The sequence below is a fragment of the Coregonus lavaretus genome (assembly GCF_964263955.1).
Source record: "Coregonus lavaretus genome assembly, chromosome: 9".
Lineage (NCBI taxonomy): Eukaryota > Metazoa > Chordata > Actinopteri > Salmoniformes > Salmonidae > Coregonus > Coregonus lavaretus.
The window spans coordinates 28,951,060-28,967,425 of NC_139996.1; the positions used below are offsets into that span (position 1 = coordinate 28,951,060).

The window sequence follows — 16,366 nt, forward strand, 5'->3', positions numbered from 1 at the left end:
GACAACTTCACCGCATTAAAGGGACGATGGACAGGGCCATGTACCGTCAAATCTTGGGTGAGAACCTCCTTCCCTCAGCCAGGGCATTGAAAATGGGTCGTGGATGGGTATTCCAGCATGACAATGACCCAAAACACACGGCCAAGGCAACAAATGAGTGGCTCAAGAAGAAGCACATTAAGGTCCTGGAGTGGCCTAGCCAGTCTCCAGACCTTAATCCCATAGAAAATCTGTGGAGGGAGCTGAAGGTTCGAGTTTCCAAACGTCAGCCTCAAAACCTTAATGACTTGGAGAAGATGGGACAAAATCTTAGTGGGACAAAATCCCTCCTGTGATGTGTGCAAACCTGGTGGCCAACTACAAGAAACGTCTGACCTCTGTGATTGCCAACAAGGGTTTTGCCACCAAGTACTAAGTCATGTTTTGCAGAGGGGTCAAATACTTTTTTCCCTCATTAAAATACAAATCAATGTAAAAATTTTGACATGCGTTTTTTTTTTTTTTTTTTTTGTTATTCTGTCTCTCACTGTTCAAATAAACCTACCATTAAAATTATAGACTGATCATTTCTTTGTCAGTGGGCAAACGTACAAAATCAGCAGGGGATCAAATACTTTTTTCCCTCACTGTATGAAGGTGGAATGCAATGACATGAGTTGTTGTGCTGTTTTATAATGAATCAACTATTCACATTTCCATTTGTTTACCAGATAGACAAATAATTATAATGCCGGTGAGGACTTACATTTTATATTTACATTTTAGTCATTTAGCAGACGCTCTTATCCAGAGCGACTTACAGTTAGTGAGTGCATACATTTTCATACTGGACCCCCGTGGGAAACGAACCCACAACCCTGGCGTTGCAAGCGCCATGCTCTACCAACTGAGCTACAGGGGACTGTAGACTTGTCAAGAAAGGTGGTGGACAGATTGATGGCAGATCATGAAAGGATACTTCCTCTGTAGTACGCTCCAAAAAGGACAAACAACAATATATCCAACCTATCAAAGCCATTTGGGATGTATTACAGTTTCCAGTAATACCAAAGTAGCCCAATTAACTTTCAATGTTTCAAAACCACAGGCAGAACATAAACACATTCACTTTGTGAACACATTCCATCTCACATCTGTGCTTATGGACACTTGCCCAAGACACTGAAAGGGAGATTAACTCTTAGAAGGGTCTTGTCCGATAAATATTGTATGGACCTAGGCTTTGTGGATTCACCTACATTAAGCATGGCTGTGATCAAATGCAGTTATACATCTACATATACTAAACCTGAATATTCTACGAGCAGTGGTGGTCAGTGCCGTTTTGTAATTCATATTCCATTCACCCAACTCAATGTAACATCGATAGGTTTAGGCTACTCCCTATAACCATCATGAGGTTGCTACAACCTGGCATATGAATTAACGTTTACAATGTAGGTGCACACAGGTCGAGAGACAAATTTGAGGTGACAAACAGTGACACATGGACAGAAAGTGACATTCAATACTGCCTTGCGCACTCTTGCCTATATCTAGCTGATATAGGGTATAATCATTAATCCAACAGTTGCAAACGAGAGTTTCTATTGGACAAATTCAGGTGTGTTTATCCCTGTTTTGTTCCCTTTGCTTCCATTTAAGAAACGTTTTTCAACAGAATCGGCAGAATGAATACACCCCTGATCATGTGTAAACACAGTTCACTTTCATAGCAGCCACGTTGTATTCCTTCTCGTGTCTATGCGCTCTCCTCCTCTCACCTCCTCCCTTCACTTGTGGACTTCAATGCACAACACATCAGCTGTAGGTGACCAGGCAAAAAAACCTTTCAAAGCCAAACCGCTACACACAACCTACATCGTTCTCATCATATTAGCTAAGGTAACATCATAGTTAGCATAGCTAATAGAACTAACGCGTTAGTAAACCCGCTACAATCATGCAGTAACTTTACAGTAAGCAGTTACACCGGCGGGCCCCAATGGCAATACATTTGTAAAACCAAAAGCTTACCTTCACTTGGAAGAGTTCCAGTGTTGTGTTGGAAAGACATAGCCAGCTAGCTAACATAGCATCCCTCTGTTTGAGCAGGGTGTTTCAGTAGGCTAAACTAGCTAGCTGCATTTACTAGCTAAGTAAGTGAAACGGGGAAAAAAAGACAATCTCTCGATCTCTATTTCTCTCTTGCTTCTCCTTCATTTAGGAAGAAATGAATTTGTTCAAAACTGTTCAATAATATGCCATTTCGCAGACGCTTTTATCCAAAGCGACTTACAGTCATGTGTGCATAATTTTTTTTAATGTATGGGTGGTCCCGGGGATCGAACCCACTACCCTGGCATTACAAGCGCCATGCTCTACCAATTGAGCTACAGAGCACCACATTGAGCTACAGAGGACCAACTACTGTCAACTATTGTCTTTCTCTTCAAGTCAACTACTCACCACATTTTATGCACTGCAGTGCTAGCTAGCTGTAGCTTATGCTTTCAGTACTAGATTAATTATCTGATCATTTGAGTGGCTGGACAACATGTCAGTTCATGCTGCAAGAGCTCTGATAGGTTGGAGGACATCCTCCGGAAGTTGTCATAATTACTGTCTAAGTCTATGGAAGGGGGTGAGAATCATGAGCCTCCTAGGTTTTGTATTGAAGTCAATGTACCCAGAGGAGGATGGAAGCTAGCTGTCCTCTGGCTACACCATGGTGCTACCCTACAGAGTGCTGTTGAGGCTACTGTAGACCTTCTTTGCAAAATAGTGTGTTTTAATAAATTATTTGGTGATATGCGATTATATTTAGTATAGTTTTATCTAAAAAGGATAACTTTTTAAATGTTTTACAATTTATATTTTTATGAAATTCACTGAGGAGGATGGTTCTCCCCTTCCTCCTCTGAGGAGCCTACACTGTCTACGCGCTAGTCACATTGAAAAGGGTCAGCATCACTAATGGTGGAGTCTGAAATCTAAACAATGCTAGTTCCTTTTTTGTCTACTCATCCAAAGCTCCTTCTTCCACCAGTCCCAAGCAAAGGGATCCATCTCATGTTTCCAAGGCCATAGCTCATATGCTACATGCTCCTGTATCACATAACACAGGATGTAGTCCCTTGGGAGGAGAGGTGAAAGGTAACCCGATTCCACCTGCTGATACAGCCACACAGTGACTGGAGCTATACTAATTCTGTTCGACAGACATACATTGTGTAATTGACACAACCAGTTTGAATAATTCATGATCTGACACACCACAGTGCTATCACCTTGCAATAATGACAACTGGACTTATCAGTATCAGGCTTAGTTTCGGACCAATACTTTTTAGAACTGCATTTTCTAATATGATCCACAACTTTTATTTTTTAATCTTTTTTATTTTTTTGTGAAGTGAGTTTTATTAGTTTATTTTGGCATACAGTATGACCTTGGAACCTGCCAATTATGTCTTTAGATTGAATGCTGGATGATAATGATAGGGGGTTTACCACTTGCACTATAATTAAGCAAGGGCTGTGCACTGTACCTTCTAGATCTTCACATATGGTATGGGAATTGTGGAGCTTTCCACCCAACTAACTTGCATTAAGTTCAACCTACTGCTCCCACTCTGCTAAACATCACCAAATTAAGTGAGCCCATGTCATGCATGTGCACACACACCCCCTTTGGAATCAGAGCCGTCACCCAGTTACTGATAATACTCCATTGTGTGCTATGGGGTCACAAGGACCAGATGATCAGCTAATAGAACTAACGCATTAGTAAACCCGCTACAATCATGCAGTAACTTTACAGTAAGCAGTTACACCGGCGGGCCCCGATGGCAATACATTTGTAAAACCAAAAGCTTACCTTCACTTGGAGAACCAAATTAACGTTCCTTCTGAGTGAATCTTGAGTAAGCTGAAGCCGTACGTAACTCACAGGTGTAACTCACAGGTGGACCAGATTCAATTTCTTGCCTGTTTTGAGGGATTGGAATACCCTCACAAGTTCACAAACCCAAGGGCTCATGCTGACTTAGATATTATACTTTAATTCACTGTAGCAACACTGCCCTGGGAGAGAACAGCTGTCAAAACAAATGTGAATGGACAGGAATATGAAAAAGAACAAGAGGCCGGCACACTGAATATGCTCCCAATTTACCACCTTTAATGGACAACATTTCAATCCAATATGGACCTGACAAATATCCATGAAGGATCAAAACGTTTTCCAATAAAGGTGGTAAACTGGAGCTGGTAACCCTCCCCCAGCACCTTAGTTGTTTAAGGATGTGCGTATGACCACTAACTTTTCAACAGACAGGAATATATCACATTTTAACAGTACCAGTTCCCTATTGACCAGATAGCAGAAATTGGGTGTCTACTAATACATATTGCAGGTGAAGTCACCGATCAATATGCAGTCCAATCAATCAAGATGTAACCGAAACAACTTAAAACTTAGTTGTGATATTGGCAAATGAAGACAAATGGAGAATGACTTCAAAACAACCATTCTTGTGATGTTTTCAAGTCAACATAAGAGCTATGATATGCACTGACCCAGCATGTTTACACACAGGGATTTCAAATCAAATCAAATGTTATTTGTCACATGCAACACAAGGTGTAGACCTTACCATGAAATGCTTACTTACAAGCCCTTAACCAACAATGCCGTTTTAAGAAAATAGTTAAGAAAATATTTACTAAAGAAACTAAAGTAAAAATAATAATAAAATAATAAAGTTACACAATAAAATAACAATAATGAGGCTATATACAGGGGGTACCGGTACCGAGTCAATGTGGGGGGGCACAGGTTAGTCGAGGTAATTTGTACATGTAGGTAGGGGTAAAGTAACTATGCATAGAAAATAAACAGTGAGTAGCAGCAGTGTAAAAACAAAGGGGGGGGGGGGGGGGGTGTCAATGCAAATAGTCCGGATGGCCATTTGACTAATTGTTTAGCAGTCTTATGGCTTGGGAGTAGAAGCTGTTAAGGAGCCTTTTGGACCTAGACATGGCGCTCCGGTGCGGTAGCAGTGCGAACAGTCTATGACTTGGGTGACTGGAGTCTTTGAGCCTTCCTCTGACACGCCTAGTATATACAGTAGGTCGTGGATGGAAGGAAGCAATGGTGCAGCTGTAGAACCTTTTGAGGATCTGGGGACCCATGACAAATCTTTTCACGACTTTCTTGGTGTGTTTGGACCATTACATTTTACATTTTAGTCATTTAGCAGACGCTCTTATCCAGAGCGACTTACAGGAGCAATTAGGGTTAAGTGCCTTGCTCAAGGTCACATCGACAGATTTTTCACCTAGTCAGCTCGGGGATTAGAACCAGCGACCTTTCGGTTACTGGCACAACGCTCTTAACCACTAAGCTACCTGCCGCCCCATGATAGTTTGTTGGTGATGTGGACACCAAGGAACTTGAAACTCTTGACCCGCTCCACTACAGCCCTGTCGATGTGAATGGGGGCGTGTTTTCGGCCCTCCTTTTCCTGTAGTCCACGATCATCTCTTTTGTCTTGCTCACGTTGAGGGAGAGGTTGTTGTCCTGGCACCACACTGCCAGGTCTCTGACCTCCTCCCTATAGGCTGTCTCATCGTTGTCTGTGATCAGGCCTACCACTGTTGTGTCGTCAGCAAACTTAATGATGGTGTTGGAGTCATGCATGGCCACACAGTCGTGGGTGAACAGGGAGTACAGGAGGGGACTAAGCACGCACCCCTGAGGGGTCCCCGTGTTGAGGATCAGTGTGGCAGATGTCAGGAAGTCCAGGATCCAGTTGCAGAGGGAGATGTTTAGTCCCAGGGTCCTTAGCTTAGTGATGAGCTTTGTGGACACTATGGTGTTGAACGCTGAGCTGTATTCAATGAACAGCATTTTCACATAGGTGTTCCTTTTAACCAGGTGGGAAAGGGCAGTGTGGAGTGCGATTGAGATTGCATCATCTGTGGATCTGTTGTGGCGGTACGCGAATTGGAGTGGGTCTAGGGTTTCCGGCATGATGGTGTTGATGTGAGCCATGACCAGACTTTCAAAGCACTTCATGGCTACTGACGTGAGTGCTACGGGGCGGTAGTCATTTAGGCAGGTTACTTTCGCTTTCATGGGCACAGGGACTATGGTGGTCTGCTTGAAACATGTAGATTTTACAGACTCGGTCAGGGAGAGGTTGAAAATGTCAGTGAAGACACTTGCCAGTTGGTCCGCACATGCTCTGAGTACACATCCTGGTAATCGGTCTGGCCCGCGGCCTTGTGAATGTTGACCTGTTTAAAGGTCTTACTCACATCGGCTACGGAGAGCATGATCACATAGTCGTCCGGAACAGCTGGTGCTCTCATGCATGCTTCAGTGTTCCTTGCCTCGAAGTGAGCATAAAAGGCATTTAGCCCGTCTGGTAGGCTCGCGTCAATGGGCAGCTCATGACTGGGTTTCCCTTTGTAGTCTGTAATTGTTTGCAAGCCCTGCCACATCCGACGAGCGTCACAGCCGGTGTAGTAGGATTCAATCTTAGTCCTGTATTGACGCTTTGCCTGTTTGATGGTTCGTCTGAGGGCATAGCAGGATTTCTTATAAGTGTCCGGATTAGTGTCCCGCTCCTTGAAAGCAGCAGCTTTAGCCTTTAGCCCGGTGCGGATGTTGCCTGTAATCCATGGCTTCTGGTTGGGAAATGTACGTACGGTCACTGTGGGGATGATGTCATCGATGCACTTATTGATGAAGCCGGTGCCTGAGGAGGTATACTCTCAGATTTGTGACAATCAAAGATATTTAGGCAATGCCTATTGTTTGAGGCTCTCCACATTGCTCCAGTCTGGGTGTGATTGAAGGTTTGTGTATGTGTACGTGTGTGTGTCTGTGTATTTGTTTTTTGGCAGGGAGCCTGATATTCCGGCCTGGGCCACCTTACTCTACCAGCTGCAACTCCTGAACATCAGAGAGAAGCCCGACCCCCTGATTCTCCCTATCTCTGACCGTATCCGCATCGGCAACCAGAAACGAGAGCGGGGGAATTTCCACTTCCAGAGGGAGGAGTACAGCATGGCTGCCAGGGCCTACTGGACGGCTCTGGACGTCCTTACTACACGCACTAAAGGTAATCCTTTCCTTCATCACGTGCATTATGCCACACACACACACACACACACACACACACACACACACACACACACACACACACACACACACACACACAAACAGCAGTAAACAGATGTTTTATAACTAGCATACTTCAGAGAAATACAGCTTCTACATTTCCAACACCCAATTGCATGATAGTCTCCTCATGGCTTACTGCTAGTCCATCTCAGCACTAATCATGCTAACATAATGCAGAGGCACATCCACCAGAGGTGACTGTCAGGAGAAATGTTATTGTTAATTCTTATGGTAATCAAACCTAATAAACTTTCATGTTAATTCAAGGTCCTTAATCATTTTAATTACTGGAAAGGCAGGGTGGACCCAAGAGAGACATTTGACAGAAATGAGTCAGTGAGGAGAAGAGCATGGGCTGCCTCTAAATGTTTCAATGATGATGGGCCAATGGTTACATTTTCCTCAGCATTTAATAAGCAATGAATATACTTGATGCAACAAGACTGCGAATTTATCGGATGAGCGGGTGAGATAATGCTAGAGAATATTCTGAAATTCAATAGATGGCAGATAACTCCATCATTGAAAATCTGCATTAGAATTATCACTGCATATCCCAACAGATAGTCATCACACTATGATGTAGTGGCATAAGGCATTATGTTTTTGTAAAGCAAAGGTTCACATGCTGGGATGGTTTTTGTCAGATAAATACATAAAAAATATAAATAGAACTTGCATCAAAACACTCTGCTTTACGTCTCTAGTGACTATTCACACTTGAACCCACAATGGCATAACCCCACTCCTGGAATCTGAGCAAGATGAATCAACCTTGTCTGTCTCTAGAATATCCTGTAAATCCTTGAATAGCTGCTCTTTCCCCCTAATCTAGATCCTAACATAGCTCTGCTAACAGCAATCCCTCAAAGATCTTAGACTAATAACTCTCACTTTAGGTGTGGGTTGTGACAGAGAGACTTCCAAACTCACAGCAGTGTCAAAGTCAGCACTTCCATAATGCGATGTGGTTTGACAATAACACTGACATTTTGCCAAAGCAGAGATGAGTGGCCAACACCGAGATGGAGACAGCAGTGAACGCATCAATTCTGGCTTAATGACAATCGCGAAAGGTCATTACACTTTTTGGTGTTTTGTGTAACAGATGTCTTTTTCCATTCACCACTGTTTGGAGGCTGGAAATATGTTAAAATCTTCAAAAAGAAACAAAAATAGCTTCTTAGCAAATAACAATTTCTATAGCAAGAATTTTGCTAGGACTGTCTGTGTCAGTGGGGAGGCGAAAACTGAAAACTAGCTGTTATTGACAGAGAGGTTTGAAACTCTTTCTTATTGGTCTATTAACTAATTTACTCACCAGGCAGGACAAAACTCCATCCCACCAAAACAGACTGAAATTTCAAGCGGTCCTTTCAAACAGCTCTTAGGGAGAGTGGGGTAAGGTGAGCAATGTTTTACATTCAGCATCACTCCATCAAGGGAATATAGTATTATTTCTAACAAAGATATCTACCTATATTTGGAAATAATCAGAATTCATGTAAATATTAGTTTTAAAACATAGCTTGTCCAAAAAAAGTGTTCTCTTGTCACAACTTACTCAGTTTTATCATTCTAAGGATCTTTTAACACAGGCTTAACACCTAACAAACACTTTACACTTAACATAGGCCATTATTCCAACCTCATAGTGTAGAAATTTACACTGAGTATCCATGACATAGACTGACCAGGTGAATCCAGGTGAAAGCTATGATCCCTTATTGATGTCCCTTGTTAAATCCACTTCCAATCAGTGTAGATGAAGGGGAGGAGACAGGTTAAAGACAGATTTTTAAGCCTCGAGACAATTGAGATTGTGTATGTGTGCCATTCAGAGGGTGAATGGGCAAGACAAAATAGTTAAGTTCCTTTGAACGAGGTAGGTGCCAAGCGCACCGGTTTGTGTCAAGAACTGCAACGCTGCTGGGTTTTTTATGCTCAACAGTGTCCTGTGTGTATCAAGAATGGTATACCACCCAAAGGACATCCAGCCAACTTGACACAACTGTGGGAAGTATTGGAGTCAACATGGACCAGCAATTTGCATACCGCCCCAACAGATCCACAGATGACGCAATCTCTATTGCACTCAACAATGCCCTTTCCCACCTGAACAAAAGGAACACCTACTTGAGAATGCTGTTCATTGACTAGAGCTCAGCGTTCAACACCATAGTGCCCTCAAAGCTCATCACTAAGCTAAGGACCCTGGGACTAAACACCTCCCTCTGCAACTGGATCCTGGACTTTCTGACAGGCCGCCCCCAGGTGGTAAGGGTAGGCCACAACAAATCTGCCACGCTGATCCTCAACACGGGGGCCCCTCAGTGGTGCATGCTTAGTCCCCTCCTGTACTGCCTGTTCACCCATGACTGCGTGGCCAAGCACGACCCCAACACCATCATTAAGTTAGCCGACGGCACAACGGTGGTAGGCCTGATCACCGACAACGACGAGACATCCTATAGGGAGGAGGTCAGAGACCTGGAAGTGTGGTGCCAGGACAACAACCTCTCCCTCAATGTGATCAAGACAAAGGAGATGATCGTGAACTACAGGAAAAGCAGGGCCGAGCATGCCTCAATTATCATCAACAGGGCTGTAGTGGAGCAGGTTGAGAGCTTCAAGTTCCTTGGTGTCCACATCACCAACAAACTGTCATTCTGTGGGTAAAGGGAGGGGGGGTGTAACTCAATACTAGGAAGGTGTTCGTAATGTTTGGTATACTCAGTGTATACAGTGCCTTCGGAAATTATTCAGACCCCTTTACTTTTTCCACTTTTTGTTAGGTTACAGCCTTATTCTAAAATGAATTACATTGATGAGGGAAAAAAATCTATCTACACACAATACCCCATAATGACAAAGCAAAAACTGGTTTTTCGAAACTTTTTGCTAATTTATTAAAAATACAAAACTGAAATATTACATTTACATAAGTATTCAGACCCTTTACTCAGTACTTTGTTGAAGCACCTTTGGCAGCGATTACAGCCTCAAGTCTTCTTGGGTATGACGTTACAAGCTTGGCACACCTGTATTTGGGGAGTTTCTCCCAATCTTCTCTGCAGGTCCTCTCAAGCTCTGTCAGGTTGGATGGGGAGCGTTGCAGCACAGCTATTTTCAGGTCTCTCCAGAGATGTTCGATCGGGTTCAAGTCCGGGGGCCACTCAAGGACATTCAGAGACTTGTCCCAAAGCCACTCCTGCATTGTCTGGGCTGTGTACTTAGGGTCGTTGTCCTGTTGGAAGGTAAACCTTCATGCCAGTCTGAGGTCCTGAGCGCTCTGGAGCAGGTTTTCATCAAGGATCTCTCTGTACTTTGCTCCGTTCATCTTTGCCTTGATCTTGACTAGTCTCCCAGTCCCTGCCACTGAAAAACATCCCCACAGCATGTTTCTGCCACCCCCATGCTTCACCGTAGGGATGGTGCCAGGTTTCCTCCAGACGTGACTCTTGGCATTCAGACCAAAGAGTTCATTCCTGGTTTCATCAGACCATAGAATCTTGTTTCTCAAAGTCTGAGAGTCTTTAGGTGCCTTTTGGCAAACTCCAAGCGGGCTGTCATGTGCCTTTTACTGAGGAGTGGCTTCCGTCTGGCCACTCTACCATAAAGGCCTGATTGGTGGAGTGCTGCAGAGATGGTTGTCCTTCTGGAAGGTTCTCCCATCTCCACAGAGGAACTCTGGAGCTCTGTCAGAGTGACCATCGGGTTCTTGGTCACCTCCCTGACCAAGGACCTTCTCCCCCGATTGCTCAGTTTGGCCAGACGGCCATCTCTAGGAAGAGTCTTGGTGGTTCCAAACTTCTTCCATTTAAGAATGATGGAGGCCACTGTGTTCTTGGGGACCTTCAATGCTGCAGAAATGTTTTGGTACCCTTGCCCAGATCTGTGCCTCGACACAATCCTGTCTCTGCACTCTACGGACAATTCCTTCGACCTCATTGCTTGGTTGTTTTTGCTCTGACATGCACTGTCAACTGTGGGACCTTATATAGACAGGTGTGTGCCTTTCCAAATCATGTCCAATTAATTGAATTTACCCCAGGTGGACTCCAATCAAGTTGTAGAAACATCTCAAGGATGATCAATGGAAAAAGGATGCACCTGAGCTCAATTTCATGTCTTATAGCAAAGGGTCTGGATACTTATGTAAGTAGGGTGTTTCTGTTTTACATTTGTAATACATTAGCAAAAATGTATAAAAACCTGTTTCGCTTTCTCATTATGGGGTATTGTGTGTAGATTGCTGAGGATTTTTATTTATTTAATCCATTTTAGAATAAGGCTGTAACATAACAAAATGTGGAAAAAGTCAAGGGGTCTGAATACTTTCCGACTGCACTGGGCCTTTAACAGTGGATTTTTATAGTTGAGGAAAACAAACAGAGATGTCCTTAGTACATCAAATACTCAGTCTCTCCTCCGTTCAGCTCCTTTGTAAGTATATCATTCTCCCTGAAACCCAGAGAGACTGGGGCTCCCAGGACATATACATGACAATAGCCCAGGTGTGAGAGGCTGTGTGGCTTGTTTCCCTCCCTGTAGATGGTGGAAGTGCCATGCTGGTGGAGGGGGAGGAGGTGCTGGACTACCGGGTGAAGTGTCTCAACAACCTGGCAGCGGCTCAGCTGAAACTGGAGCAGTACGACGACGCACTACACACCAGCCGGGATGTTTTGTCCCTGGACCCACAAAATGTCAAAGCCCTCTTCAGGACAGGAAAGGTTAGGGACACACTAACATCACATTAACTCACCTTCAATCCCCTGTCACTAGTCTACAGTGCCTGGGTGCATGAAACATTATATTACATAACCCTATTCAGATATTTTAGATGAGTGTAAAGATTTACTGCGAATCAACATGTACTACTGAAACATGTACAGTAAACTACTGAAGGATGATGTTGATTTAGCTGTTCAGAGATATTGCAATCGGTTTGCAGCTTCTGTCAGACAAGAGCGAGTACCAGGAGGCCATGGAGATACTGAAGAAGGCCCTGAAACTGGAGCCGTCCACCAAGGTGAGATAGACAGACTATCTAAATGAGCACATCTCTAGGTTCTCACCACCTCCACCTCTCCTTAGCCTCTAGCCTGCTAGTGAAATCCACCCCCCACAAACAGATCAAGGATCCATGTCCACTACAGGTCCCTGAAATAATTTCCCAATCAAAAAGACACTGTCTCAGCTGACACTAGGTCAGAGATTTCTCATTTTATTTCCATCACAATACTCAACAAGTTCATAAATCATGTCTGGAGTAGTGTGTGACTCACAGTTCACACTTAGTTAACGGCGTTACAGTATGTAATATAGCCCAATACCGCCAAAGTCAAAGTAACGCCAAAAATGAAGCCGTTGAGCATGAGTTTGTGTTGTATTTTACAGCACTTAAAGTATTGTACTTGAATTGGAAACTACATTCCCGGTTTTCACTCTACTTTGTCACACAGCATGTTTACTATGACAAGCGCTGAGAAACTGAGAATATGCAGACTCAGTCATGGAAAATTCCCCCAAAACATATAATGGGTGTGCTTCAAAAACAATTACGGTAGATTTCACCTCTGTATTGGTTTAGACTAGAACACGTGGAATGAGATGTTTTTCCATGACCAGAAAAAACAGAGGCCTGAAAACTCACCTCAGATTTTGCGCATGGGTACAATATAGTTTAGCAAAGCAAAGTCAACCAAAGGTATTAGAGCCCAGACACTTTGCAAAGATAATTGTGTAGTGTTACTTCTATAGCCACAGTGAAGACCTGTTCTGTCTTGCTCCTAGTGCTGTCTGCAAAATTCTCTACTCAGCCACAAAGATTAGAGTTGTCCGGAAACACTGATGTCATACTTTGAGTAATAAAGCAAATCAACATTTTCATTAATTTAACACTTTTAAGTCCTCCATTAGGATCCAAGTTACAAGGAGAGCCTACAGTTAGTTAATAATATAATATTCTTACTCATTATGCCCCCCCAAAAACTCCAATGCAAAGAAAATACAAAGTGCTACTTTTTTGTATACAGAAACGTTTGCCCTTGTGGGTTTGTTTGTTGTTTTTAAACCATGCTCTGAATGTGTTTTTCTGTGGCCATCGCCCAACTTGGCTTGACCTGCAGTGTGCACTGGTGGTGGTGAGACAGTGTTGTCTAGACAAAACTAAAATATCTGCTGCCTTGGTAATTACACCCTTGTCTTGATGGCGGATAAAAATCTTTCCCCCCAGAGACCTTATTTAGCTGAGTAGGTAAGGAATTGAAAAGCAGAAACATTCTGAATCCAAATGACATATAAAAGCCTTTTTGCACTATTGACACTGCCTACCAGAAATATTACATTATTATCAATCATCGTGGTAAGAAAGAACATCAATCTTTTGATTGACCAGAGCTTGGTCATCAAATCTCATTATTAATTTAAGTCCTAAAAAATAAAGTGTAATTTCAGTATCACTAGAATTATCAAAGACGATTAGGCTACCGAGACCCTACCAAATACAAAGAAATGCGAAACTAAGTACACTACAAAACATAAAACCATTTTGACACATTGCTATCGGTTCATGAAATCCGAGAAAAATGTGCTGTACCACACAGACAATTCTTTGGGTATCTGCAAGTAAGACATTTTATTGAATCTAAGATGGTGTTCCCCCCGCAGAACCCAATACGAACCCCAGTTGACAATCTCTTGTTGAAAGCTGACAGACCTAAGCACTTTATTTCCTACTTTTATGCTGCTATACACACAAATGTTGAAAGTAGCTCGAGTGCCCTGATTAGGGTATGAGAAACAGAGCTGGGAAGAGGCTCAGAAATCCAAAACTGTACAAAGGCTATGCTCAAGGCAAGCCGACTGTTCACCTGCAACAAGGTGCAAGAGATGCAATATACGAATATGCAAAGGATCATAGGACTCCCATTATATGGAATAAAAAGAATGCAGAATGATCTGATACCTGCTGTAAGTGTAAGAAGGAAAAAGGCACCCAAGGCCACCTGGGAAAATTTCTGGGAGAATTTATAAACAGAGCTGGATGGCATGTTCAGCTGTCCTATAAGAATGGACCCATGGCTATTTGTATTGGGTGTCGTCAGAAACAGGCCCTCACTTACCTTAGCACAGCTCAATCTCCTTAACTCTTTGTGGCCCACAAATGCATTCTCCTTAACTGGATAAAAGACCAGCCACCAACAATACATTTTTCCTCCATGCTCCGTTAGGGGCATTTTGTATTTTATTTACTACAGCCACACACAACAGTCAAATTAATAAAGGCATGTAATGAAAGCTGATGAGGCCAGGTTGAATGAAAAGAAAGTTCGTTACGGGTAATGAAACATTGTAAGAGAGCAGAGAACTGAAAGTGAATGTATAATTATTTTCTTTTTTTTGTGTGTGTGTGTTTTTGTTATTGTTTACTGTCACTGTTTTGTTTTGGTGTTAGTTGGTTATGCTATGTTTTATGTTACCTTGTTTCATTTTTAATTCAATTATATGTACATATATACAATTTGTTTATGATGTTGACCTGAAACAAGGAAAATTTAATAATACAAATATGTATCTAAAAGACAACTTTGGTGAGGAGGGCTTAACAGGAAACTGCAATATATTTGTTGTATAATATTGGTTGACAATTACATTTTATGGTGGAAATATATATATTTTTTTATGTGATTGTCAAGAATGTCAAAATTAGGGATCTAATTCAAACTGATCAAGTCCAACTATTGCTTGAGCCTGAGCCTGAGATGCATTTAATATGATCTATGCTACCATCTACAGGACAACTCCTATACTACAACCTCATTCTCAATGACAATCCATCTAGCCCACTTTACTGCTAAACTACTCAATTGTAGTGTATAAGATTTTCCTTTATGAGTACACACCCAACACCCCATCATTAATCTTATTTCACAGTGAGGTTATTAAGGTAAGTCACTACAGTATCTCTCTTTCTCTTCCCAGGCCATCCATGTTGAGCTGTCCAAGCTAGTGAAAAGGCAATCAGGAGGCAAAGACACCCAGAAGTGGCAAGCCAAACCTGCCCAGCTCCTTGGAGACAATATTGCCCCATTTCTGACTCCTTCTAACAAGAAGCCACCTGTAAGCCACTGAGAACTTTCCCTGAGTGAAATGTTTCAGTTTAATTCAGTTCACGAGAATGTTTTTTTTTTTGGACTGTTTATTGACATTACGTCACTTGGTGTTTCAGGGAATTTCATGGAAGTTCCTGCTTGGTGCTCTGGTGGTGGCCTTGGGCAGTTTAGTGACGTCAGTGGTTCTGACTGCAAGAAACTGATGTCCTCTACAAAGGAACTGTCCTCTACAAGTCAAGCTCATGAATACTAAACTGAGTTGTCTGCTGTGAATATATATATTTTTTTAAAGTGAACTGCACTATGGAAAGACCTGTATCAATGTTCACTGACATACTGTAGCAGCACCAACATTTGCACCACAGCAGTATTGTCATGTTACAGCTTTTGAATGTATTGTATGAATGAGGGGCTTCTGTAATAACAGGATATTTGTGTCCCAATAAATTGTATCTATGTCAATGGAAAATCTAATAAACAAAAGTGTACTGTCTGTTGATACAGAAACAACATCAGTTAAGCTGCATACTTTAATAGCTATATTCCAGTCATTACTTATGTTGAAAAGTAAAATGTTTTCAATCATTTGAGGCTATAAAGTTGTTTTACAGTCGAGTGGCCTACCAACCACCATAACAGGCGCTCTTTGCTGTTAAAGAAATTAGTATATTGCAGATATTTCTTAGCAAAGAAAAGAGAAACCTGCATGCTGCTCTTGCTAGTATCACTGTTGTCTATTGAATATTATACAACGTGTGGGTCTAATCCTGGATGCTGATTGGTTAAAACCGCATTCCAGACGGTGTCTATTCCACAAGTTACCACCTGCTAAAGCTATGACCTTGAAATGCCTATTTACTCTGTTCCATCTCACTGCGCAATCCACTGTTTTATCAGCCCAGCCAGGCAATTTATGAACTTGATCTCCACTATAAAAAGCATGTAGACATTATCTCACATTTCTTTTAGACCAGCATTGATTTTCAACAGCAGAGATTTGTATAGACCTTGCTGTCGGTCTCTCCGATTTCAATATTGAAATTCGATCTCCAGCTGTCCCATAGTAATGAACGTGT

General features: G+C 42.4%; 1 protein-coding gene across 1 annotated transcript in view; it reads left to right on the forward strand.

Moving 5' to 3' along the window:
* The window catches only part of LOC311135321 (peptidyl-prolyl cis-trans isomerase FKBP8-like), a gene marked incomplete at its 3' end in the record, with an annotated part of 59,644 nt that extends 44,151 nt beyond the window's left edge, over positions 1-15,493 (forward strand). The window contains exons 2-6 of the mRNA XM_084169267.1: positions 6,894-7,111; positions 11,728-11,906; positions 12,128-12,205; positions 15,160-15,297; positions 15,407-15,493. Of these exons, the coding sequence (XP_084025393.1) occupies positions 7,057-7,111; positions 11,728-11,906; positions 12,128-12,205; positions 15,160-15,297; positions 15,407-15,493 (537 nt within the window). The 5' untranslated portion in view covers positions 6,894-7,056. The remainder of the gene's footprint in view (positions 1-6,893; positions 7,112-11,727; positions 11,907-12,127; positions 12,206-15,159; positions 15,298-15,406) is intronic.
* Positions 15,494-16,366: the final 873 nt, after the last annotated feature.